The sequence below is a fragment of the Chlorocebus sabaeus genome, chromosome 20, assembly GCF_047675955.1.
Source record: "Chlorocebus sabaeus isolate Y175 chromosome 20, mChlSab1.0.hap1, whole genome shotgun sequence".
In the NCBI taxonomy this organism is placed as follows: Eukaryota; Metazoa; Chordata; class Mammalia; order Primates; family Cercopithecidae; genus Chlorocebus; species Chlorocebus sabaeus.
Window position 1 is genome coordinate 26,550,915 of NC_132923.1, and position 25,307 is coordinate 26,576,221.

Below are 25,307 nucleotides of genomic sequence, written 5' to 3' on the forward strand. Positions count from 1 at the left end.
GCCTGTAATCCCAGCACTTTGGGAGGTCAAGGCGGGTAGATCACGAGGTCAGGAGATGGAGACCAGCCTGGCCAAGATGGTGAAACCCCATCTCTACTAAAAATACAAAAATTAGCTGGGCTTGGTGGCAGGCACCTGTAATCCCAGCTACTTGGGAGGCTGAGGCAGGGAACTGCTTGAACCCGGGAGGCGGTGGTTGCAGTAAGCTGAGATCGTGCCACTGCACTCCAGCCTGGGTGACAGAGCAAGACTCCATCTCAAACAACGACAACGACAACAACAACAAAAACAAACAAACAAACTTCCTTAAATGAAGTAAGTCAGAACTAGATAATTCTTTGAAGAATACTTGGAAAACTGGATCTAATCAAAAGCAAATAGCTTGCAACTGATATTATTTATAGATTTATAAAGTGTGTAACACTTTTATTACATGGTTTAAACCTTCCTCCTGAACTCCTGTTTAAACTCTGATAAATCCTTTCTTCAAAATAAAATAAACTTCACCATCCTGAAATAAGCAGGATGGTTTGAGAATGTGAACTGAGATTCTGTCCACAATCCAACTAAATCTGAAAAGGTTCCCATAGAGAATCCATTAAGCTAAGTCTTTGGCAAATACTCTGGAAGTGTAAATGACTACAGATTAAAATCTTCTCTGTATAATACTGGCAACATGGGTATAGCCACTTTAAATTAAAGCCAGGAACAGTAAACTACTCGTTAGTTACAGCTACAAAAGCTTCACCTCCTCTTTCACAAGTACCCTTCAGCTAGGGGAGCACCAGATTGCAGTGTAGGAATCAGGTTTAAGTGGGCAGCCTAGGCATAAGCAGCTAATATAAACAAATTGGAAACGGAATTAGCAGGACTCCACAGGTAATAAGGTAGTAATTAAGGGAACACAGGTTTGTGTTTGCAACTTTCTATCTAGCGTGGTTCACAGCAAGAATGAAAGCAGAGACCAGCCATGTAGTAACAGCCATGGATACTATGAGTAGTAGGCCTAAGATAAAACCCTGAGGGTACTTCTATTTAAAACTTATCATAGTTCAGTATCCAGCTGGGCAAATTTTTTTCTTTAGCCTACTCTGTGAAATAAGGAGGTGACAGAGGACAGATCCTGTTTAATTAAATCTAAGGACAGATCCTTAAAGGCATGAAAGGGAATGAGCTACCTATGCTGGCACTTAGCCCAGGATCTTAAACATATGGGAAGGCATTCAATGAATATCTGTAGAAGGAGTGATCCTTTCAAAATCCTTTCTTATGTTTCCACACAATTAGGATTCAAAAAAGGAAAGGAAGAAAAAAATACTTTCTTGTGTAAAATAAATCAATCAAGTTTCAAAGATAAATAAAAAAGTAAATAAAGACTCAAGTCAAACCACATATACTGCACCGGAGCTAAACAAATATCTTTATACATCCAAAGCAGCTTTTTTAGTTTAGGTGCTAAAATTTTAACGATAAATAGCTTAAACATCAAAAGCACAACTATCAAAAAAAAAAAAAAAAAATACTCATTGAGGTGGCCACAGGTCAGCATTTGCCCTTCTAGATAGGATTCCTCACTGCATGTTCACATGATTTCTGCTGTCAGCAAAGCTAGTTTCACTGAAGAAATTAATCCAGGACCAAGGTAATGACTTCCAATTCAATTGCTGTTATTTTGGTGATGGCAAAAAATACAGTCACGGGACCATCAAACCCTCTTAACACTCTCCAGAGGCAGCCCTTCCTCCACCAGCCTCCCTGCTGCCGGCATAATGCAGACTATTCTATTCGGAAGCTGCTCTCCCCTCTGCTGATTCCTTCCTCTGTTTGCCTTTTTTCAAAGGGTTCTGGCCATGTTCCCAGATACCAGGTACATGAAGGGTGACGGTGGGGGAGGGAACTGCAATAACGCTTGCAGTTTTTTAGATAGAGAGGTGGCTGTGGCAAGAGAGAAATGTTTTTTTTCAGCAACTTAAAAACTGAATAATCATAATTTCCCCTTATATTAATACAGCTCATCAGTAGCCTAAAGCTAAGCAAAATCTTTCCCATCTAAAAATACTGGACTGTGTTGCAAGCAGCTTAGCAGCTTACTAACCAGTGCAGTGCCCCTACCTCCCCATCTCTCAAATAATGAATATGGTCCATATTCGAAGTGGGTAGAATGTTAACTCAAGCCATGGCAAGGATGAATGGGTTGCGTATTCTTGCAGCTGTTTGACATTCTCACCACTTATAAGGTGTCCCAGCAAGGTCTTCTCTTCCACCCCAAATTACATGCTGAAGAGAATCTGTGTTACAATTGATGCTGTGGAATACATTTGCTCTGCCAGTTTCCTCCAGACCTGTTAGCTCCACTGGTTATCTTCACAGCTAGTAGCTCTGTTTTCTCTTGGTGAACTACCTCCTGGAGCATTGTTCACCCTCACACTGTAAATATAAACACTGCTGCCAAAAGCAACTTTTGGATATCACAAGTTTTCTCTCCAGATCTCAACAACAGCCTTCTGATTGGGTTGGACTCACTGCATTTAAGGCAAATATGATAATCTGGGTAAGACGAAAAGACTACAAAGTTGTTCTGTTTCTATTAATTCTTCCAAACACTAAATCTTCCAAAACACTAATTTCTTCCAAACACTAAATCTTAATTGCTGTGCTTTCATCTTTCTTCAAATCTACCATCTACAAGGAATACTACACCTAAAAAAAAAGTAGGATTGGGGAAGAGAAGGAATGGAAAGGAAATACAGTGGTTGAAACGCAGAAAGTATCTTTAAGTAAAAAGTCTTATGTTAAAGAACGATGTTATGCTTGAGTACTCACCACCTCATAAACAGCCTTACCCACAACTGAACAAGCACACCAGTGTTCCATTCTTACACTAAGAGCATATTTATGAAAGGCTAGAAGGTCAGATTGACCCATTCTTCAAATAGCACACCCAAATACAGAAGTCTACTTGCTGCGTCTTAAAAACCCAATTAAGTATCAGGCCAGTTTAACATGCTATTTAAAGCACCTCTTCAAATAGCTTAGCAGGTACAATGGTTGACTTTCTTCCATTTGATACTGAGAATGGTAAAGAAAAGCTCTACCAAACGAATAATTTGGGGTATATCCACTACCTAGTGGGAAGTCTGCTGACAAAGTGAGCTGAAAGAATTGTGCAGACCTTACCAAGAAAAGGGTAGCAGACACAATCCAAAAAAGTTACACACCTCAAGAGAAGAAAAATTGTATTTTATTCATTTAGTTGATCCTAATTGATATATATTTTTTACCATTAGAAGCTGAGTTTACTTTCACAAACACACATCCTATATTCTTAGAAGTTAAAGAGCCCAGCTACACTCCTTCCCAGGGCCCACCCAGTTTTGCCTGCTATCTCCTGAATGAGAAAGAATTAACAGCTACCAGAATTCCACTACAACATTTTAGCCAAGAAATGGTGATCAGGATAATATCTGTGGTGCATTATATTCTTTAATCATCACATTTGCTAGGCACCAACTAAGTATCCAGTGCTACTCCAGGAAAGCTCTACATAAGGAAACATGGTCCCTTAAAATCTGTAGACATCTTTTGACCCACAGTATAGTAACATAAGTGGCTTTGGCATGGAATTTCACTGCTCCATGAGGAACATGCCAGATATTATAGTCTTCATAGCCTTATCTGGATATTGTTTAACCTAGGTTTAACTTAGACATCGTGCCAAATTTGTTATTTTAAATGCCAATCTAATAGCTTTTAATTTCCTCAGAAAGGTTTCTTCCTAAGGGTAAAGAACTAGATTCAAAGATAAACAGCAATTACTAGGAAAACAAATCATTAAGAAAGTGTAACGTAGAAGTAAGCAAAGCAGTCTTTCTTACTGCAGAGAATTATTTGAAGGGCTAGTATCCCTCTTTTGGTACACTACTGATTCTCTGGGACATTCCTAAATTTATATATTCTGTCCCATTGTCTCTCCTAGCATATTGTGTGTAGAGATTTTTCTGTTTAGAAATTATAGTCAGCATATTTCTTAGCAACTGAGCAAAAAAAAAAAAGTAACAATAAAAAACTAGAAATTTTAACAAGTTCATCATTACTAAGCATAGTGTGTTAGAACACTTTTCAAGATTCCTACATCTTTTCTAATCCCTCTTGCACACATATTTTCTGGTTAAATTATTCTTTCTTCTACAGATTCTACCCTCACCCACTCCTTTTTCAGAGGAAAGGAAAAGGATATGGCAGACAGCCAAAACAGGTGTAACACCTTTACTTCCTTACTCTCTCTCTCTTTTTAAAGAGACAGGGTCTCACTATGTTTGCCAGGCTGGCTGCAAACTGCTGGGCTCAAACAATCTTCTCACCTCCTGAGCAGCTGGGACTATAGGCCCATACCACCCTGCCCAGTTTTTCTTGATATTTACCAGTCTGATTCCCATTTCAGATGAACCCAAAGAAACAGTTATCAATAAAAACCCACTCCTTGGTACAAGAAATACACACGTCTGAATACCTTTCACCTCAAGTAAAAAAGTTTCCCCAAGAAAGGAATTCCCTTCCCAACACAATGCCCCCAGACACACCCACCGAAAAACAACTTATCTCAAGGGCATCAGTCTCAGGCCAGAGTTGAATCCACAGCCACCTCCAGTCACTTCTTCCATTCCCTCGTGCAGAAACCAGTCTTCTGAGACTCAGCAGGTTTTGGCTGCTCCCTGCTCTCCTTCCCTGTCTCAAGTTTCTTAAGTTCTCAGTCTCCCCAGATGGGGCCTGAGTTTCTGGGGGGAGAGGGAGGGCAGGCTGACTAATCTCAGCACATATCTTCCCCCCCAACTCCCGCCTCTGTGTCTCAACAGTAACAGGATATAATACACACACAGCTAGAATCGAATTCCACAGTCAGAAGCAATACTCCTTTCAAAGTAGGACTCAACTAGATCTTCTGTCAATGCTGGCGGCAAGAAGAGGTGAGGCAATACCAGGCTCCAAACTGCTGAGTCACTTAAAAGGTAAGGAATATACAGCTTGAAAAACTTTGCCAAAGAGTAGTTTGACCCTTGTGAGCTACTCCCCTCTCTTCCTATAAGACAAAACACTTCACTATTATCTCCCAAAGTGCTCCAGTCAATATGCAGGCCTGCGACTGTCAACTAGAAGTAAAAATAAGAGGTTAAAAAAAAAGGCAGTAAGTAGGACTGAAAAGGGCTTCCCAATCTTTTGACCACAATTTGCAAAAGAATGTAACACACATCTAGACTGTTTCAATACCTATTTAGCTATCTACTACCTACCCAGTTGCCTGACCTGTCCATATTTCTCTTTTCCTCAGTCCCACCACCAATAGTCATGCCAGTCATCTCTGTTTCTCCCGACATTGAATTATAATCAATTTTAGGTTTTAAAAAAACTCAGTACAGGTGACTGAAGAAATCCTGGTTCCTGGAACATATCCACTACTTTAGTGATAACACTAAAGTCTCCTCTCCCACCTGCTACCCTCCATCCTCACTTGCTAGCACCACTGTTGTACTTTCTGTTTACTTTTCCAACTTTATTATAATCATTTTCAGCATACAAAAAATGTAAAAGCATAGTATAATAAACACCTGTACTCTCCACCTAGAATGAATCTTTCCATTTTCCATAATAGGTTTTTTTCTCTGTATATATACACACATACACAAGCATACTTTCACATGGTCCTGTAAAAATAAAGGTTGCAAACATGAACATTACCAATAAATTGTTCCGAATGTATCTTCTAAGAATATTCTCCTACAGAACCATGATGACATATCACACTTAACAATTATTCTATATCATCATATATCCAGACTGTCCAGATTATATTCAAATTTCCTTAATTTTCTCAAGAATATTTTTTATATCCCAACAGTCTCCTCAACCCTGCCAACCCAGCATGGATTCAAGGTTCATTAAATGCAGTTGGTTGTTAGGTTCTGTTAGCCTCTGCTAATCTAGAACAGTCTCTCCAATGTCCCCCAGCCCCTTGTGATACTGGCTTTTCTTTGAGAAACCCAGATTAATTGTCTCATAAAATCACTCATGTTTTGAATTTTTCAGAGGGTTTCCTTCCTATAAACTGGAAGTTCAGTTCTGAGGTTTTATTAGAAAAAGGTTAAAATTTCCTGGATTATGTAGTATATTTCACCTAGCATCATTATTAGAAGGCACATGTCAGGTTGTTCCACTATTAGCAATGCTAAGATTGAGTCCTGGTTAAAGTGAGACCATCAGATCTCTCCTTTGAAAGGTACATTTTCTCTTTTGCAAGTAAAAGTTAATTTGTAGGGCGATACTTTTTTTCAACATGTTAATATCCTATTCCCTAATGACTACCATCTGTTAATAATCCTTGCCTGAACCAATTATATTGGGAAGGTTATAGAATCACAACTTGTATTTTTCTATCAATCCTTTCACATTAGCTGGCATTCTTTTGCAAAGAAAACTCTTCTCCATTTGTCATTCAGATTTTTATGTATTTAACAGATTACACTTAATTACACATTAATTGCACTGAATACTCATATTGTATCAAATTGGGCCAGTGGGAGCCTCCTTCAAGCTGGCTCTTCTGTCCTTTTGACATGATTCCATTACAGTCCTTCCACTCGTTTTGACAAAAGAAGATATACCAGGCTCACCTTATTCTTCCTCTTCTCCAAAGCCGGATTCAACCATTTCTCTCAGGAGCCTTTCTTTTAGGAGGGGGTAGTATTTAGAAGCTAGTATCTGGAGTAAGAGGTGTGATAATTGCTATTAGAGATGCCTCTACTCCTAGGTTCTTTTGGTAGAGAGAGAAATCAATCCTTTTATTTATGAGTTCATACTGACATTTCTACTTCAGATTCAATATTACTTTTTAAAAAAAGTTTTACTATTTGTATGTCATCTCTAATAAATGTTTACTTATTTGATTTATTCTATAATGCATATAAAATAGTTTCAAAATGACAAGACTAATGATATTATGCACCAAAATTTACTGAGTGAAGTGTCAAGGTTTCATCGAAGTTCTTTTCGTCCTCAGAATATATTTCATAAAGATGTATAGTCAAAGTACTATTTTCTGGGTGACTGAGTAATCAATTTATTAGCTTAGGATTTTATATTTTACTTGGGTTCATTCCTTTTTGTTTATAAGCAACTTAAAGGTTTCCTTTTTTCTCTTTGATTTTCACATATAAAACATTTACATGTCTCAAAACTTTAAAAGGTACACTCAGAGAAGTTTCACTGCTATTCCTAGCCCTGATACTCTGTGTGTCCCTTCCCATTTTCACTGGTTTCTGGTTTATCCTTTTTATGTTTCTTTTTAGGAGTGTGGGAAGCAAATACATATTATTTTCCATCCCTTACTCAAAAGGTAGCATGATAATATAGTCTGCACCTTGTTTTTTTCACTTGGGAATCATTTTGTATAGGTTCATAGGGTATAAGAACCAACTAGTATAGGCTCAGGGAAAGAAAAAGCTGTCAAGGCGGGGTGCGGTGGCTCATGCTTGTAATCCCAGTACTTTGGGAGGTCGACCGGGGTGGATCACCTAAGGTCAGGAGTTTGAGACCAGCCTGACCAATATGGTGAAACCCTGTCTCTACTAAAATTACAAAAATCAGCCAGGCACGGTGGCATGTGCCTGTAGTCTCAGTTACTCGGGAGGCTGAGGCAGGAGAATCGCTTGAACCTGGGAGGTGGAAGTTGCAGTGAGCCAAGATCACACCACTGCACTCCAGCCTAGGCGACACAGCGAGACTGTCTCAAAAAAAAAAAAAAAATTAAATTTTGTATAGGAAAATATCGACAAATTTTGTCAATATGTATCACTGCTAGACTATCACTGATCTAAATAGTTTACAAACCATTTTTGTTGAACTTTTGGCATACAAATAACAAGCATCACTGGTACCACCACCTGACAGCACTAGATGAAGATTTTTACTTAAAGTTGATTGGACAGGAAGTTTGAAATCCGCACTTACTAATAGGGTGAACACCAAGATCCTGAATGCCTAGATTTATATGACTTTAAGTGCTTTGCCTCAACACCTGTGGCTTACAATTTATAGAGGATTTGCATTTTTAAAACATTCCAGAATCCTTTGAATGTTGCATCTATGCTTCACAAATGAGAAAACAACAGGGGTTGGGGTTAAGTGATTTGCTTAAGGCAATTTGCTACCGACACTGAGATTTAAAAAGCAAAAAGCAAAAAACAAAACAAAAAAACCCACCCACAAGCCCAGTTCTATTTTCCTTCTTTTGGAATAGGCTGGGGAAACAGCAGCTTTCCCCTTTATTTCCAAGGGGTCACGTTACCTTGGAATGGTCTACTCTTGCACTATAAGCTTTCTGAGCTTATAAAACCAGATAAACATTTGTAAGCATTGGTAAAGGAAAATAATTCTTTCCGTTCCAAAAATCTTTACTAATTTTCAGAAAAGTAAAATGATGCAAAGAAATGTAGTATTTTTAAGTTGCCAACGAATTGCCATTGAGAAGTACTGCTCCATAGACCTAGAAAGGGTGGGGAGAGTCCAGTAAAAGCAGAGCCCAAACACTGTGGTAGCAAAATGTTTCATTCTAGAATATACTTCCATTGTCTTTTGGGAATGGAGTAAGGAGGAGAACGTATGGGCAATCTAATCTTGACTACTTTTCTAGGACAAAATAAATTAATTCAGAATTCCCTATTTGTATAATTTCCACCTGTGTTTAAGCAAAAATTTTAGTTCAGTATAGTTAAATTGACCACTGATTTTTTTCTTTTTCCTCTTTTGGTCACTGGGGAAATTCGCTGGTTATTTCATGAGAAGTTACCATATTCTAAAACATGCAACAGAGAATATACTTTAAATGTGCTTTTTGAAGGGGTTTATCCTGTGCTGAATGGTGCTGGAGGACTACTTCTTTCACACACCTACACTTAGCACAATCAGAGAATTTCTTTTAAACTAAAAATATTCCATTAGGTTCCTTTCTCATCTGTGGTGTGCCACTCAAAAAGCACCCTTCCCAAGTCACCTCACATCTTATGTCTAAAAGATCTAGCAAAGTTGAATTCTACCAACAGAAAGAGTTATATTTGGCCAGGCACAGTGGCTCACACTTATAAACCAAGCACTTTGGGAGGCTGAGGAGGGAGGATCCCTTGAGCCCAGGAATTTGAGACCAGCCCTGGCAACATTGTGAGCCCTTGGCTCTACAACAAATAAAAAAAATTAGCGGGGAATGGTGGTGCGCACTTGTAGTCCCAGCTACTCGAGAGGCTGAGGTGGAAGAATCACTTGAGCCTGGGAGGTCGAGGCTGCAGTGAGCTGTGACTGTGCCAGTGTACAGAGCAAGACCCTGTCTCAAAAAAAAAAAAAAGTTATATTAAATTTGAAGACCTCAGGTTAAAAAAAAAAAAATTACCATTGATGTATTTCTACTTTCTGGTACCACCTTTGTGACTACTATGACTAACAAAAGTTCTTGTAAGGCTATTATTTTTATTGAAGTATTCTGGATTTAAGTAACATGATATGTGATTACTGAATCTTGGTTTCAAAGTTATGGTAGGTATTTATTTAAAGTGATCAATTAAATAATCTCACTTTTATGTGCAATCTAAAAAAGCCAAACTCATAGAAGCAAAAAGCAGAAGGTTCTTACCAGGAGTCAGGAAGGTGGAAGAAATGAGGAAATGTTGGTTAAAGGGTACAGTTTGGAGTTATAAGATAAATAAGTTCTGGAGAGTTAATGAACAGCACAGTGACTACAGTTAACAATAACATATTGTATACTAGAAATTTGCTAAGAGTAGATCCTAAGTATTCTCATCACATACAACACACACATACACACAAAGTAACTATGAGGTGATGGATATATTAGCTAGCTTGACTGTGGTAATAATTTCACAATGTATACATCAAAATATCACACTGTACACCTTGAATACTTTTTTTTTTTAAGAGACAGAGTCTTGCTGTCACCCCGACTAGAGTAAAGTGGCAGGATCATAGCTCACCACAACCAACTTCTGGGCTCAAGCAATCCTCCGGCCTCAGCCTCCTGAGTGGCTAGGATAACAGTCATGTGCCACCATGCCCAGTTGATTTTTTTTTTCCTTTTTTGTAAAAGATGGGGATTTCATTATGTTGCCCTGGCTGGTCTTGAACTCTTGGCCTTGAGCAATCTTCTCACCTCAACCTCCCAAAGACGTGAGCCACTGCTCCTGGCCCAAATACTTTAATAAAGTTGAAAAAAATATCCAATACTCAATGAATAAAGAAAATTTTTCACTTAAGAATTTTTATGGCCAGGCTCGGTGGCCCACACCTGTAATCCTAGCACTTTGGGAGGCCAAGGTGGGTGGATCACCTAAGGTCAGAAGTTTGAGACCAGCCTGGCCAACATGGCGAAACCTCGTCTGTACTAAAAACACAAAAATCAGCCAGGAGTGGTGGTGGGCACCTATAATCCCAGCTACTCAGGAGGCTGAGGCAAGAGGATCGCTTGAACCCAGGGGACGAAGGTGGTAGTGAGCTGAGATCACGCCACTGCATTCTAGCCTGGGCAAAAGAGTGAAACTCGGTCTCAAAAAAACAGTAATTTTTATTTATTTTTATTTTTTAGAGACAGGGTCTCCCTGTGTTACCCAGGCTGGCCTCAAAGGATCCTCCTGCTTTGGCCTCCCAAAGTGCTAGCATTACAGGCATGAGCCACCACACCTGGCCCAAGAATAAGAATTTTTAATTATAATTTTTAAGAATAATTTTTCTGAAAACCGAGTAGCAAGTTTTAACTATATAACTTCACAAGCTGAATACAACTGCAAAACAGACCCAGTCCCAGGAAGTGAGGTGTGAAATTCTTTTGGTTATTTTAAAGGGGTTCTTAAAAAAAAAAAAAAGATAATTGGTATGTGATTATATTATCTAGCTTAGGCAGCCTCAGCTTTAATGCACCACTGAGCAAACAATGAGATGTCTTTAAGTGAGTAGCTGGCTGGAAGGTTTCATAGCAGAATCGTTTTTCCATATGCTGGAGAGCAGTTATAACTGGAACCATCTAGAGCCTCCTCACTCCTCTGGGGAGAACTGTGGGCTCTGTTCTCTAATGAGATGAGTTTATACAAGTTTAGCCTGAACACAGCCCTTATTCAGCTACCTTTCAGTGTGCATATGGAAAGTCTCCCTTAGGTATCCCTGTAAAGATCAACCTAAAGTAAAGAGGTCTTGGCCTATGGTTATATTAAAGATCAGATTTCAGGGAGGTAAAGGTGGAACTGGCATAGGACTCTGTGTGCTCCAACCTCTAAATCTGGCTATCTTCCTACATAATTCTCTCTCCCAGTGTCCCATTTCATTCATCTTTCTGCAGTACGTGTTACACACTGCACCAACCCTCAGGCATGGTTTGGCCATTCTTTCAAGTTTAACACCAACTTTTCCAGCAACAAAGATAGATTAACATTGGTATAAATCAGGCAAACCCTTATCTGCCCTCCCCCTTTTTATCCCGGGTCCTATTTGGTAACAAAGCAACCGTGACAGACCCCTCCAAGACCAAAAAGGAGTATTTTTCTGTATGTAAGTCTCAGATCGGCTCACTATGGCTTAAGGAGAGAGCTACTCTCCTGGCTACTGGCTCACCAGCTTAGTCAGCTGCCTCAGTTCTGCCCTCCTTTTCTTCCTGTCATCTTTCTCTAATCTTTACTCTTTGGCTATTTCATCAGCCCCTCAACCAACTCCTGTCACTTTCTGTGTTTTTGAAGCCAGAATTTCACTAAAATGTCCTCTTCTCATGATCTTTATAACTTTACTATCACTGTCTAGGAATTCATAATATAAATTAGCACATTAGGGAAATTCTTATTCTGACCTTTTAATCTATTGAACGCCAGAAGCCCAGCCAACCAGAAACTAGGGGTAAGAGTGAGAACAGAGTCAGAATCATTCTTAGCATTTCACATAAAACACAGACTCTTTAGCTTAGAGAAGGCTTAGCCATTCCCTGTTTTTCTAGTGATATCCTTGAGTTGTTTACACACTGCTCTGGCTGTACAGATCAAGAAACTACAACCTAGTCTGGCTAGGAGATAATGGTTCCAAACACCCAATTCAGGGCCTGGCTTTATCCCAATCACCACATCCTCAATTCTAGACAAGTCTTCTAGGTTCTTAGTACTGGGTCCATGGATGGGCTTCAGGCTGCCAATTCCCCTTATATGGTCCTGTGCTGTGCAATAAAGGTTGGTCAATGATGGACCACATATACAGTGGTGGTTCCATAGAATATGATAGAGCTGAAAAATTCCTATTGCCTGGTGACACTGTAGTGCAGCGCATTACTCACATGTTTGTGGTGATGCTGGTGTAACAAACCTACTGTGCTGCCAGTCATTTAAAGTCTCTATGATGTTTGCACAACAACAAAATCACCTAAGGACAGAGTTTACAGAATGTATCCCCCTTGTTAAGTGACACATGACTATGTGCATTTTGCTGGAATATGTACACATCTCTCAGAGGGTTCCAAACCCCAAATGGTTAAGAACCACTACACTGGACTTAAATGATCCAAATAATAACCTCACAAGAATGTCAGCTCTACAGAGTATGAATCTCTGTTTAGTTCACTGATGTGCCCTAAGTGCCTAGCACAGGTCCTGGGACACTACATCCTGAGCAGACAGGGCTACATGATTTCTGGTCATGGTTTACTCCGAATACTTGCAGAAAAAGAGCAACAGTAGACTATTTTCAGGACCTTTCACACGAGGGAGGACCAATATTTCTCCTTGTGATCAGAATCATCCAGGAGAGGTGGTAGCTGCATTACCATCTTTTTTTTCTTTTTTGAGACATAGTCTTGCTCTGTTGCCCAGGCTGGAGCGTAGTCACGCCATCTCGGCTCACTGCAACCTCCTATGGATTCAAGTGATTCTCCTGCCTCAGCCTCCTGAGTAGCTGGGCCTACAGGCACCCGCCACCACACCCGGCTAATTTTTGTATTTTTAGTAGAGATGGGGTTTTGCCATGTTGGCCAGGCTGGTCTCGAACCCTGATCTGAAGTGATCTGCCTGCCTTGGCCTCCCAAAGTGTTGGGATTGCAGGCATGAGCCACTGTGCCTGGCCCATTAGCATCTGAATATTAGATTTCCTAACAGTGTTGGCCAGTCTTGCTAGATAATCTAAAAGAATAGTTCTAAATCTGGGAGCTTTCAAGTTTATCTGGTGAAGCTGTTTTAAAATGTCAATGGATTCTCCATCTGCTCTCTTACTCTCAGCTCCTCCCCCATTCTGATTACACAGCTCTAGTTTAGAACCAGGTAATGAGTTATTGCGAAAAGCTCCCCATGTGACTGATACCTTCTTCTCCTTCTACAGAATGAGAAGTGCTGATCTAAGAAATAATCTAAGCAGGATCAGAAAAGGAAACACAAGCACACTGAGTTTACCAGGCTCTTGACAAAGCAACTTTCAACACAGGGAACAAATGCATTAGATATGCCTTGTTCAGAAATAAAACAAATAAGGCAAAGGAAGTAGAGAATCTACCTTTAATACCAACTCCATCTGTTAGGAACAGACAATCCATCAGAGGGATCCACAGGGGTTAGGAGAATACGACAAAGAGACTGTCTGAGGAAGACAGAGACTGTATTTTTATTACAGTTTGGTCCAAATTCAGTAAAAATTGGCAAAGGGCTCTCATTCCAAACATGCCCAGCGCTCAGCTAATCCCCTCACTGTGGAATAAGAATGTACAGAATTATGAACCCCCTACTCCCCAAATAGGAGGGGCTCCACCTTCTGAACACAAGGGCCAAAACTAATCTCATCAACCATCCCCTCCTAATTATAAACTACGTAGAGAAATAAGGTGCTTAACAAAGGTATTCTCCTTCTAAACTTTATGATTTGTAAACTCACTTTATCCCACTTCCACTGAAAACCCAGCCTTTGCCAACCTCAATTCATTCTTGATTGGTGAACAAGAACAGAAACTACCCCCAGAATAGTGTTTCTCTCTGTAAAATCTTGGGGAAGGGGTGCAATAAGGTCAGCCCCTCCAAGATGCATTTTCCTTGGACTTACAATACATCTTATTACACTGAGAACACCATGTTCCCAACCAGCTTGGTCTCTTTTCTGTTACAAACCTGAAGTAAACAGATTCTACAGCAGCTACAAGTCTGTTACCAAGGCCACTGTATTATCAATATAATTAACATTCACAATTCATCTAGTCCAGCATGACAAGCCAGCTGGGCTACTTCTCATAAATGAACACTGGGAATCTTCATGTCTTGCTTGCTAAGAAATCTGGTGCTCAGAAGCTGGGCACCGAACCCTCAAGTATTGAATTAGAAGTGGGATACCACCTGGCCACCCACAGGAAACTGAATTAGTTACCGAAGTACCTATTTCAACTTCCAAAATAGCAAAATTCGCCGGGCGCAGTGACTCACGTCTGTAATCCCAACACTTTGGGAGGCTGAGGGTGGTGGATCACCTGAGGTCAGGAGTTCAAGACCACCCTGACCAACATGGTGAAATCCCATCTCTACAAAACACACACACGCGCACGCGCACACACACACACACACATACACAATTAGTCAGGTGTGGTGGCACATGCCTGTAATCCCAGCTACCTGGGAGGCTGAGGCAGGAGAATCTCTTGAACACGGGAGGCAGAGATTGCAGTGAGCCGAGATCGTGCCATTACACTCCAGCCTGGGCGACAAGAGCGAAAATCCATCTCAAACAAACAAACACCACAAAATAGCAAAATTCTGAAGGTCTCCCTTTCCCCTGAATCTTGCCTAAGTTACACACTTGAAGTGAAACAGAACAGACAAAATTTAGTGCCAACTAGAGCCTGAGCTTCTGGCTAGGACAAGCATTGGCCTGGTTCCCAGAAGACTGTAATTCTAAAGAAGGTGTGTTTCAAAGAGAGAAGGGCATGTATAGCTTTTGAGCATCAAACGCAGCCTTTGGCTCAGAAGGGGAAGCCAGGGTTGCAGAGTAAGAACCAGAAGTTTGCTCATCACTGCCGGGCAGAACTATTGTTTATTACTTTCAGAGTTCCAATGTACTTTTCAAAATCAAACTATTCAACTCATCACAAATCCCCAAACCTCAAACACCCTACGTGAAAGCCTCCCTGTTCTTTAAATCAAGAGCATGTATAAACCAGGATACCAGTTTCAACTTTGGGCAGAGTGTCCCTAATGCTAAGGGTTTAAAAGTTGTTTCAATGGTGAGAAATTCAAGTCACCTTCCCCGTTATTGTCTAAGGATATCCCTATGCCCACTGCCACTGGGCTAAGAAGCTGGAGGCATATATTCAGATGTCTTCTCCCTGACCTCCTATTTCTGGCATTATAAAGGGATATATTAAGTTGGAAATTCTCATCAGTTTCTCACCTGCAGTTCTCCGTGCTCCTTACACCTATGTGAGAGGGCTCTAAGAGTTAGAAAAATCACCCCAGGCAACTGAAAGCGAAAGTGAGTCAAAGCCACCACACGAGTCCAACTTACTTTCTCCTAGGAATGATTATCTCACATTATTTTATTTAATAAACATTTATTGACAGTATTATCTGTCAGGTACTATAGACATATGCGTGAGATATGGTCTTTGCCCTCAACATGTTCCATCTAGAAAAGTCAAATGACGAGTAAGATTCAAATATCATCAGGTCAGTCCTTAAGATATAAGTTTGAGAAGTACTACATTGAAATCAAACTTATTTTTGAGAGACACAGAGAAGAAAATTATTTTGCTTAGTTTTGATAATCTACTATGTGAGCTCCTATTTCAAACACTCCTATGGAATCAGCCCTGAAGCTTCAGGGGCATCCGCATTTCATATGAAGAGCGGTAGAGTTAAGGTAATACCAAAAAAATCCCTGAAGTGGCCGAAATGCTGGTTCGAATGTGTGTAAGTTCCTGAGCTGAACTCTCAAGGCACTTTTAATGAGTCTTCTGGGAAGCTGAGGAGCATCCCAAAGAGGCAGCTGACAATGCCAACAACCTCAGCTTTGTTCCAAGCCATAAGGACAAACTGCAGGCTGGAAACTTAAATCTCTTAGTAGTTTGTGGACTTGTAATGAAAAGAGATAGTGTGGCTTGGAGGCCTGGCCTTCTACATCAGGGCTTTAAAACCCAGGATCCATGAGTTTCAGAAGTCCCATAAATCCTCTAACAGAGTATGCAAATTCCTGTGCTCCTGAATTTTCCTGTGGAAAGAACCAGGATTTTCATTAAATTCTTAGAAGGACCTCTGACTCAAAGAGTAAGAACCATTGTTCTACGGTCTCTAATCCAGTGATTTTCAAGAGCATTCCCTCAAATAGGCAAAAAAGAAGCATATTCCAATTCTCTATCTTCTACAAAAATCTGTCTACTTATTGACCTCTCTTCTAAAATTAGAAACAAAGACGGGGATGTGCATTTTGAAAATTCAAGGTGAATCTCTTTTCTACATCTCCAAAATAAAGCTAACAGTCATGAGAACCTGAAGTCTTTTCCTTAAAGTCTTTGAGGAAGGAGAAGGGGTGGGTCTGGTCAAAGAGGGCAGATCAGAATCTCTGTCCTATTAACTTTTTTTTGAGACGGAGTCTCGCTCTATCGCCAGGCTGGAGTGCAGTGGTGCGATCTTGGCTCACTGCAACCTCTGCCTCCCAGGTTCAAGCGATTCTCCTGCCTCAGCCTCCCGGGTAGCTGGGACTACAGGTGTGTGCCACCACACCCAGGTAATTTGTTTTGTATTTTTAGTAGAGACGGGGTTTCACCAGGCTGGCCAGGATGGTCTTGATTTCCTGACCTCATGATCCACCCGCCTCGGCCTCCCAAAGTGCTGGGATTACAGCCATGAGCCATCGTACCTGGCCTGTCCTATTAACTTTTATGATAGGTCTCTCTCTCTCTCTTTTCCCCCTGATTTTTGGAACCACAAAGGAAACAGGTCATGGCCCAAAAACTCTGACGTGAGGTCAAGCCAGTCCTGGGGGAAAAGGGACGAAGTACTTCCCATTATGCACATGGAAACCTATGTCCCAAAGGTTCACCTTAATACAATTAGTAAGTACTAGAAGAGTTGGAGCCATTTATTAAAAACAGAACTTCCACAATCCTCTCATTGCTCAAAACTCAGTATGAACAGCTTCATTCAGGAGGTCTAAGTGAATGAAAGATGGTTACACTTATCTCCTCCAGCCTCCTGCCCCTTTACTCTTGTCACTCACAGATTTACCATCTAGCTCACACTGAGCCACGCATTATTGTGGATCAGCACAGTGGTATTTTCCTTGGCACACAGGCTCAGAGGGATTCCACTAATGCCATCTTACACTCGCAGGTTCCGGAGAAAAGAGAAAAACATGTCAACAACAGGGTGTGCTCTTGCTGGGCAGTTCCTCAAACTGTGAAGAAGTAAGCCTGAGGCAGTCCAAGATGAACAGCACGGAACAGAGAGCAGTCTCAGACCCCTCCTGTTTAATACGCCTCATTTCCATCACACAACTGAGTACAGGCTGTCCACTTTAAAACAAGTGAACTGGCTAGGGCTGGTAGGGGAGAACATGTTAAGCCCAGTAAGCCCCACAGGTTAAGTACACAGGCACATTAGCGGAGGTATTGGGGCTTTTATGGTAAGAAAGCAGGAGCATGCTTGGAGAGTCTTGTACCTGTGGTTCTCAAAAGCATTTTCCCAATCTCTACCCCAGGATTCCAAATACTACCTTTCACCAGTAGTTTATTAAACTTTTTACTTTGTGTCCCATTTGGGTAGTAAATGATTAAGTCGCCCAGTATATACTGCTAAGCAGTATCAATCATTATCTACATTCTGAGAGTAAGGCACCAGGCTAAATCCTTTAGAAAAATTAAACAGAGATAGAAACAAAAATGAAACCAGCCTGAGTTCCTCAATAAAGGCATGGATGCTCCACTCTAGTTCTAGCAGCAAAGGCCACACATTTCTACAGGAGAAAATCAGTTATACACAATTAGGAGCAAGCTGTTAAGAGCAAAAAAAAATAGTACCTGCAGGGATGTGGGGCGGGGTGCTGGAGTACATATCTAAAATGATAAAGTCACAGTTCAGCAGTCTTTGGAATTATTTCATGTAATTCAAGGATTCTAGTTTGGGAAAACCCCCAAACACCTGCAGTTTAAGGAAATAAACTCCTGGACTGAGACTGGCCCACTGTCTGACAAATACCCACATTCTATGAGTGCATTATGTATTATGGGGGACGAATGGGGGAATGGAAAGGTAGAGGACATCTCAACTCCACCAAAAGCTCTAAGATTTCTGTCTACATACCCCGCCCCCGTAATCAACAAAATGTTTTGGGGTTCAGTAGCTGTAAGCTCTATATAAAATAACATTTTTGTCAGAAGAAAAATTTTCCTATTGAAAAGACATTCCAATAGAAACTTCTTTGTTTTGGTTTTTTAACATTTCAAAATTAGGCTCTCATTTGCACTATCGTGTTGCATCATCCAGAGAGTTATAAATAGGGTGGCCACATAAACCAGGGTAACTTTCAGAGTTGCAGAGGCACTCATTGGACTGCATGCTAGGATAACAGGTATAAACCAGAATTGCACCAGGCAAACCAGGATATATGGTCACTGTAGGTACAAAATACGCCACTAATTAATATTTACTAAATGCTAATCCTCTCAACCATCTATAGAGGTAGCACTATCATTGTTCCCCATTTTATAGATGAGAAAAGGACGCTCACTTGTTGAATGTCCCACAACTTGTAGATGGTAGAGACTAAAGATAAAACTGACTCCAAAAATCAAGTGCCTAACTTACGTTGTACTACTACTCACAGTTTTAGGACCAGAAACGGGAAGTTAAAGGGGTCTCATGTAACAGCCAAGCAACAGTAGGACAAAAGAACTACTTGAGTGAGTCAAAGGAAAATATGGAATCAGAAGAGGAAAGGCAACTGCAATTCTGTGTGAATTTTTATTAACTGCTTACTACACAATAGGCACTGATAGTATTGACAATAATCAAAAGAAAAATTTGTGGTAAGAATTTGTCTTCAACTTGGGATTCTCAGATTTCACGCTAGAAAAAACTCTGGTCTATGCACACAGGTTGTCCTTCACACATGATAGGAATGCATCTGATGCACCTTATTAGCATGTGTTCTGAATTACTACTCAGTTCTGAATTATAATAAAATGTGTCCAGTATAATCAGGGTTGACATTCTTTCTAAAAATGCAATACTCACATTCCCAAACTTGAGAAACAGGTAGGTATAAATGATTCTCCTTTACTCGCCAGTTCCTTTAAAACAACCCCAAGAGGGCATTAAAGTGCTTATTTACAGATCATTAACTACTTGGAGTGGCACAGTACACTTGCTAGGAGTCACAGGCAACTAAAGACCTGCATGATTCCATGTATCAAATAGCTTTTATAGACAACTTTCCAAGAATACTATATTGAGGGTGGGCATGGTGGCTCATGCCTGTAATCCCAGCACTTCGGGAGGCCAAGGTGGGAAATCGCTGGAGCCCAGGAGTTCGAGACACGCCTGGGCAACACAGGGATTTCCCCATCTCTATAAAAAATAAAAATACATTTTAAAAAAGAATATTATATTCGGTAAAACACTCTGGATCCAAATGACACACACCTGATAAAAGAAAAGGTATATCTTTGAAACCTTGGCAGCAAAAGATCTAGACAACTACTGATCTAGAAATCTTCTAACAGATTTCTTTCTCTTACAAGCTAAATGTCTAAAGGAACTTAGAACAAAGCAATCTGGAAACTAGAGTGTAACTAACTAAACCAAACAAGAAAAAGAGAGGTAATCAATATCTGTGGAGAAATCTTAAAGAGAGGATCTTCTTACACCCCAACTGCTGTTTCAAAGACTGCTACTAAAACAGCAGCCACTCTAAAGAGAATCAAGAGATACTAATGATGTGAGATAGGAAATGCCAACCTATGAAATCTCCTTTCAGTGATTCTGACAAGTCCTGGTGTAAATTCTATACAATTGCACCAAAAATTAACCATAAGATAACCCTTAAGAGAAAAGGAGAAACCCGGATTTTATCTATCAGGTTAACACCCAAGCTGTACCCACTGGGGCTCTACTTGACATGCTTCCTAAGTCTCAGCTGACCCTTTTGATGAATTAGTGCCACATAGCTTCATTCAAATAAAGAATATCCTATAAACAAAAGTAGTTTCTTTTGCGCTCTTCTCCTTCTCCACATTTTGCTGGTGGGTATGACTGCACAGATCCTAGGTCAAAATGTTTAATGGATCACTCTGGAGAGTGCCCTTAATGTTCAGAAGTTCAGAGAACAGCAAATGTTCTGATAGGCCTTCCAGAGAAACACGCTTATTCTAAGAGCTCTCCAACAAGTTGGAGATTTGGGTTTACATTATGAAAAAAGAATCAACTTGACACAGTGTCAATTTCTAAAGGTCCAAGGACGGTTATCACTCCTGTTACACAAAGTAGCAGAAAAAGAGGGATAAATAACCAGGGGTTATGGCGAACTACATTACTTACTTGGTTTGACTGATAACTGCCAACATTAAACAAGGATCTTCTTCAGTTGTGGTACACTTAACTTTTACAACTCAAGGATTCCTTTTCTTACCTCAAATTTTCCTAGCCATACCATCTGAAATCACCAGCGACAGTCGTGAACAAGCCTTACAATGTGAATTATACTACAGCTATTAAGATAGTCCCGTGAAAAATTCTTTTAGAACTCTGTGTCCGGAAAAGTTGTCCTCTTGAGGAACTGACATGCATTATTTCCCATGCCTGCTAAGGAGACTGTAACTATGATTCTTTTTATCCTCTGGCTGCTAAAAGTTTAAAGTTGCATGTGATCAACCTCATCAACTATCTTAGCCCTCCAGGTTAATAATATTTTTTTCATTCTTTCTACAGTTTTTACTTCCTCTTATATCACATATAGGTTCTGTGTTATAAGCCATTTCAAATGCCCATTGAAGAATATAAATATACAAATAGACTTTTAAAAAATTACACTTGCTATCTTAACTCCCCAACATGCCCCTATCTCCACCTGTTCCAAAAAAATAGGCACGTATTTGGCAGATGAGATGGAGGTACAAAAGCTAATTAATTTGCTCAAGGTCATACCCCTTTAGTTGACTTCTCGACACCCAGATATCTGAAATCTTCAATCAAACCAACAAGTCCTATTTTGTTCACAGCAGTGTGATAGACCTTGGCATACAAAACTGAGTAAGTCATGATTATAGTTGAAGAATCTAGATATTTATACTTTTAATTGATGGACATCCACTCTATCTCAAACAAAGCAAACAAAATGAATAAAAACTGACTCTATCTCAAACAAAGCAAACAAAATGAATAAAAGCTGACCAGAAAGTGACACTGGGATCTGATCTAATTGAGGATCATCAAGGTCACCCTGAAGTAACCTATATCCTCTGGTATCAAGAACATCCTCAATTCCTGAGGGGCCTCAGGGCTTCAGAATAATCCAAGGATTACTGGTCTAGAGCCAGGGCAGAATTCTCACAGGTGAAGGACTGCACCATTTGAAGAGGTCTTTTTCTACACCATTAAGTACTATGCCAAGTTACTTTTTTCTCTCTTACTTTTCCCATGCTTTCTCACATTATCAACACATGGCAGAGGTACAAAAGTGACTTAAGTCATAATGTTCAATTCAGCACTTCTGAAAAACAGACTAGGACTTGCTATGTGACCTTGACTAGTCCTCAACTGATCCATTAACTAAATAAATGTCTTTTATCATCACTAGGGAAAGGGTAATTAGTCATCATAAAACACTTTATTACAAAGTACTACGTAAATGCTGAACAATAAAACTCAGAAGAGAAAGATTAATAAGAATCACAGTGGGGCACATTTACTGGCAAATGGAAACTTAAAACAGGGTCTTCCCACATTCCTGGCAGAGCCTGCTTCTTTTAGCTAATGCAATATAAGTCTAAAATCATCAGCACTTGGCCTGACAATAATACACATTAGTAATATTCCTCCTGGGAAGAAGAGAGGAAAAGGGATAGTTATTCCTGGTAGGTAGCCATATGGACATCTGTTACTAGTTAGCCAGGTGGGCAATTAATATTTGAGTACCTACTATATGCTGGGTACAACGCTAGGCACACTGGATACAAAGGTGAACAAGAATTCCTGCCTTAATGAGTTTTTACAATCTACAATATAGACTTTGTCTTATCAACAGAGGTACTTTCAAGAATAGAGATTTACTAACATAAAGGCAAGTAAGAGCAAAGATGCCACAGTCTAGGAAATTCAGGTATTAGGGCTTTTCCATTCTTTCCTCTAACTCACCTAAGGTCCCACTCTCAATCATTCTGCTTATAAGGACTGTGACTGTTTCTCCTAAGAATAGTGCAGATTGCAAAGGGTCATTGTCCCAACAAAGCAGTCAACTGAACTGACAGCACTAAAGTTAATCAGATGCCTCAGAGTCAAGGGATCTTCCACAACCTTTTAAAGAATTAAATTCTTAATTTTGTGAAAAAACAGAGCGAAAGCACACAATGGCGACTTGTCTTTTTAATCTTGCATTTGATTTCTGGAGTGGCAGGTTAATTCACTTTAAAAAAAAAAAAAAAAAGCCATCTCTCCCACTTAAGACAGCTTAACTAGTTGAAGCCTCAAGGACTTAACTATTCCTGCAGCCCTTGCTTTGTTCAGCCCTGCATCCTATTAAACACTGCATACAGGCAGAGACAGCTTTGTAAGACTCCGTCTTTATAGAGAAGGGAGACATTTATCTGGGTTCTCACTGGCTTCAGGAAGGTCACCTCTTTGTAAAGGTTCTCTGATCTACTGCTAACTGGGTGCCAGGTGTATGGACAATCAAGATGTGGTTGGCAGTAAATTATCAGAAAGCAATAAGGATCCCAATTCCACCACGCAGAGAGCTAGTGAGACTAACATCTTCAAAGGTTGCCATTTATGAGAGAATTCTAAGGGTGTCCTTTGAGCTCAACCCACAGCACAATAGATCAAACTTGTTCTGCCTCAAAAGTACAGTCAAGAGTGAGCAATCTTTCCTTACCACCCACCACTCCAACCCACCCAAGCTCCTTTCTCCAGCGATGCCTAAGTAATCTATTCACATGACTCTAGGATCCACCTGTATCCATGACAGTGTCTGCTGTCACCACCCTCCAAATGTCAATTTCTTACATATTTCGGAGTAACTGGAAGGCTGTAGAAAGTGAAAATCACAGATTTTCAATTTCATGTTACTCTCATTGCTTTCACCTGTATATCAAAGCTAGCTTCACGCATTCTTTTCTCTTGCCTCCCAGCTATCACGCAGTTGTTGGATAAACCGACCTCTGCTCCCAAAGATCTGACGGAAGTTCTGCCAGATTTACCCACTCAAATGAAAGGAGATTTTCTGTACACCCCATGCCCCCGGACTGGTCACAGGGTCAGCTGAGTTGGTTCATCCCCTCCCACTCTCGTCTTCGAGGACCTTCATCTAGGAAAAGTCAGTCGCAAATTTAAGGCCTGGCCCTGTCGGGTTTCAAAACGATCCCGGAGGACTTGGGCCGAGGGACAAAGGAAAGCGAGGTCAGAGGCGGCCTTTTCAACCCGGGATAGGCCTGGGGCCGCATAGCTGCCACCCCCTACATCACCTCCGCCGTCCCCAGTCACCCCAACCCCAGCCCCAGAAGTCCCAAACTAGCCAGAGCCCGGGCTTGCTCGCGTCCCTTCCGCGAGGCCGGAGCCCGAGCCCCCGCCGCCACCCAGAGCCCCCGCACCTTCTTGGGCGCCTTGGTGACGGTGGCCATGAAGGAGTACTTCTCGGCGTCCTCGATCTCCTTGGCCTGCTTCAGCTCCTCCCCGACCCCGGGCAGCGGCATCGCGTCAGGCATCGACATCCCCCGGCCGGCCCGGCCCGCGGCTGACCCGCCGCCCCCGCCTCTTTCCCCCTCAGGCGCCCGCCCGCCTGCCCGCGCGGCGCCCTCCGACACGCGATCGCCCACCCTCCCGCCGGGCCCTGCGTCGAGCTGCGTCGGCTTCTGAGGTGCTGTGGCCCACGCCTCGTCTGTTCAGCAGCTCAAGGCAGCCGGACAGCGACGGCGGCCACAAGAGAACCAGAAGCAGCAGCTCCGAGCTCCGACCTGCCCGCGCCGCCACCTCCGCTGTACGCAAACACGCACGCAAAGCGAGGGTAGAGGGCGGTGACGCCACGTCAAGTACTGGCAGCTCCCGGGAGGGGGAAGAGGCGGGGAGAAACGGCACTCTGTCGTGACGTCATCACGCTGGGCTGGGCCACAGAAGCCGCTCCTCTCCCGCTCGAGAGCGAAGTTCCCAGAGTGAGCAGGACTCTTTGTGCCACCAGGTGGCACCATCAGCCCTGGGAGGAGCGCGTGGTTCATGCAACGACGCTGCGGAACGGAGGGTCTTTGGGCTGCGGGGTTCCTGGCGAGGCCTCATTGGCGCATAAAAAGGGTATTTGGGAGCAAAGACCAGAGCCCCACACGACACATCCTACAACCATTCCTAGGAAAAGTCCGGGGCTTGAGACAACTCACTCACTCACTGCCCCAGCCCCAGGCCCTTTGTTTTAAAGCTCCTTCCCAAGGGGCAGTGCCTGCCTCTTGGACTTCATAGGGGGCAGAACTGACTCAGAGTAGTCTGGTTTCTGCACAACCCTTTGTGACTTCCTCCACCATCATCTCCGACTGGGCCTTGCCTGTTTACAAAACCCTCATTAGAATAGGGCTGATGGCTATGAGGGTGGAGACCAGGAGAGCTGATGGAGAAGTCCCCAGCCAGAATGGCTTTCCGGTCCTTGCTCCACCAAAGCATTAGACTCTTGCAGCTCTCAGTGGGCATCCAGGACATTCATGGACCGTTCACACCCTTTTACTGGGCCTACTATGTGCAGTGCCTGTGCTAAGGCCCTGCTGGCAAAAGGGCATGTGACGCATTTTGTGTTTTGCAAGGCTTAGTTCAACTGGAGAGGCAAAGCCTGCCTGTAACCTAATGTCAGCTGAGGTAGCTTGTCCTTTGAGATTCAAATGACATTGGCTCTAATTACCATGTCCTGTGGAAAGTCCAGTGCCCTCCCTGGGATTTCTGTGAATTACTGGGAGGACTTGGATTTTCATGGTCACCTCTGGTTCTACTTTCGGTTTTTTTTGTTTGTTTTTGTTTTTGTTTTTGTTTTTGCCTTGTCTGGCATTTTATTCACTATTCTGATCTTGTGACTGT

General features: G+C 41.6%; 1 protein-coding gene across 5 annotated transcripts in view; it reads right to left on the minus strand.

Moving 5' to 3' along the window:
- AHCYL1 (adenosylhomocysteinase like 1) overlaps positions 1 to 24,257 on the minus strand; it is a 40,152-nt gene extending 15,895 nt beyond the window's left edge. For 2 of the 5 annotated variants that reach the window (XM_007977653.3, XM_037998180.2), the window contains exon 1: positions 23,849 to 24,028. In XM_007977653.3, the coding sequence (XP_007975844.1) occupies positions 23,849 to 23,968 (120 nt within the window). In that variant the 5' untranslated portion in view covers positions 23,969 to 24,028. Of the gene's footprint in view, positions 1 to 23,848 lie in introns of all 5 variants that reach the window. The other 3 variants (XM_007977654.3, XM_073008499.1, XM_073008500.1) reach the window with 3 other exon arrangements.
- Between the last annotated feature and the right edge of the window lie 1,050 nt (positions 24,258 to 25,307).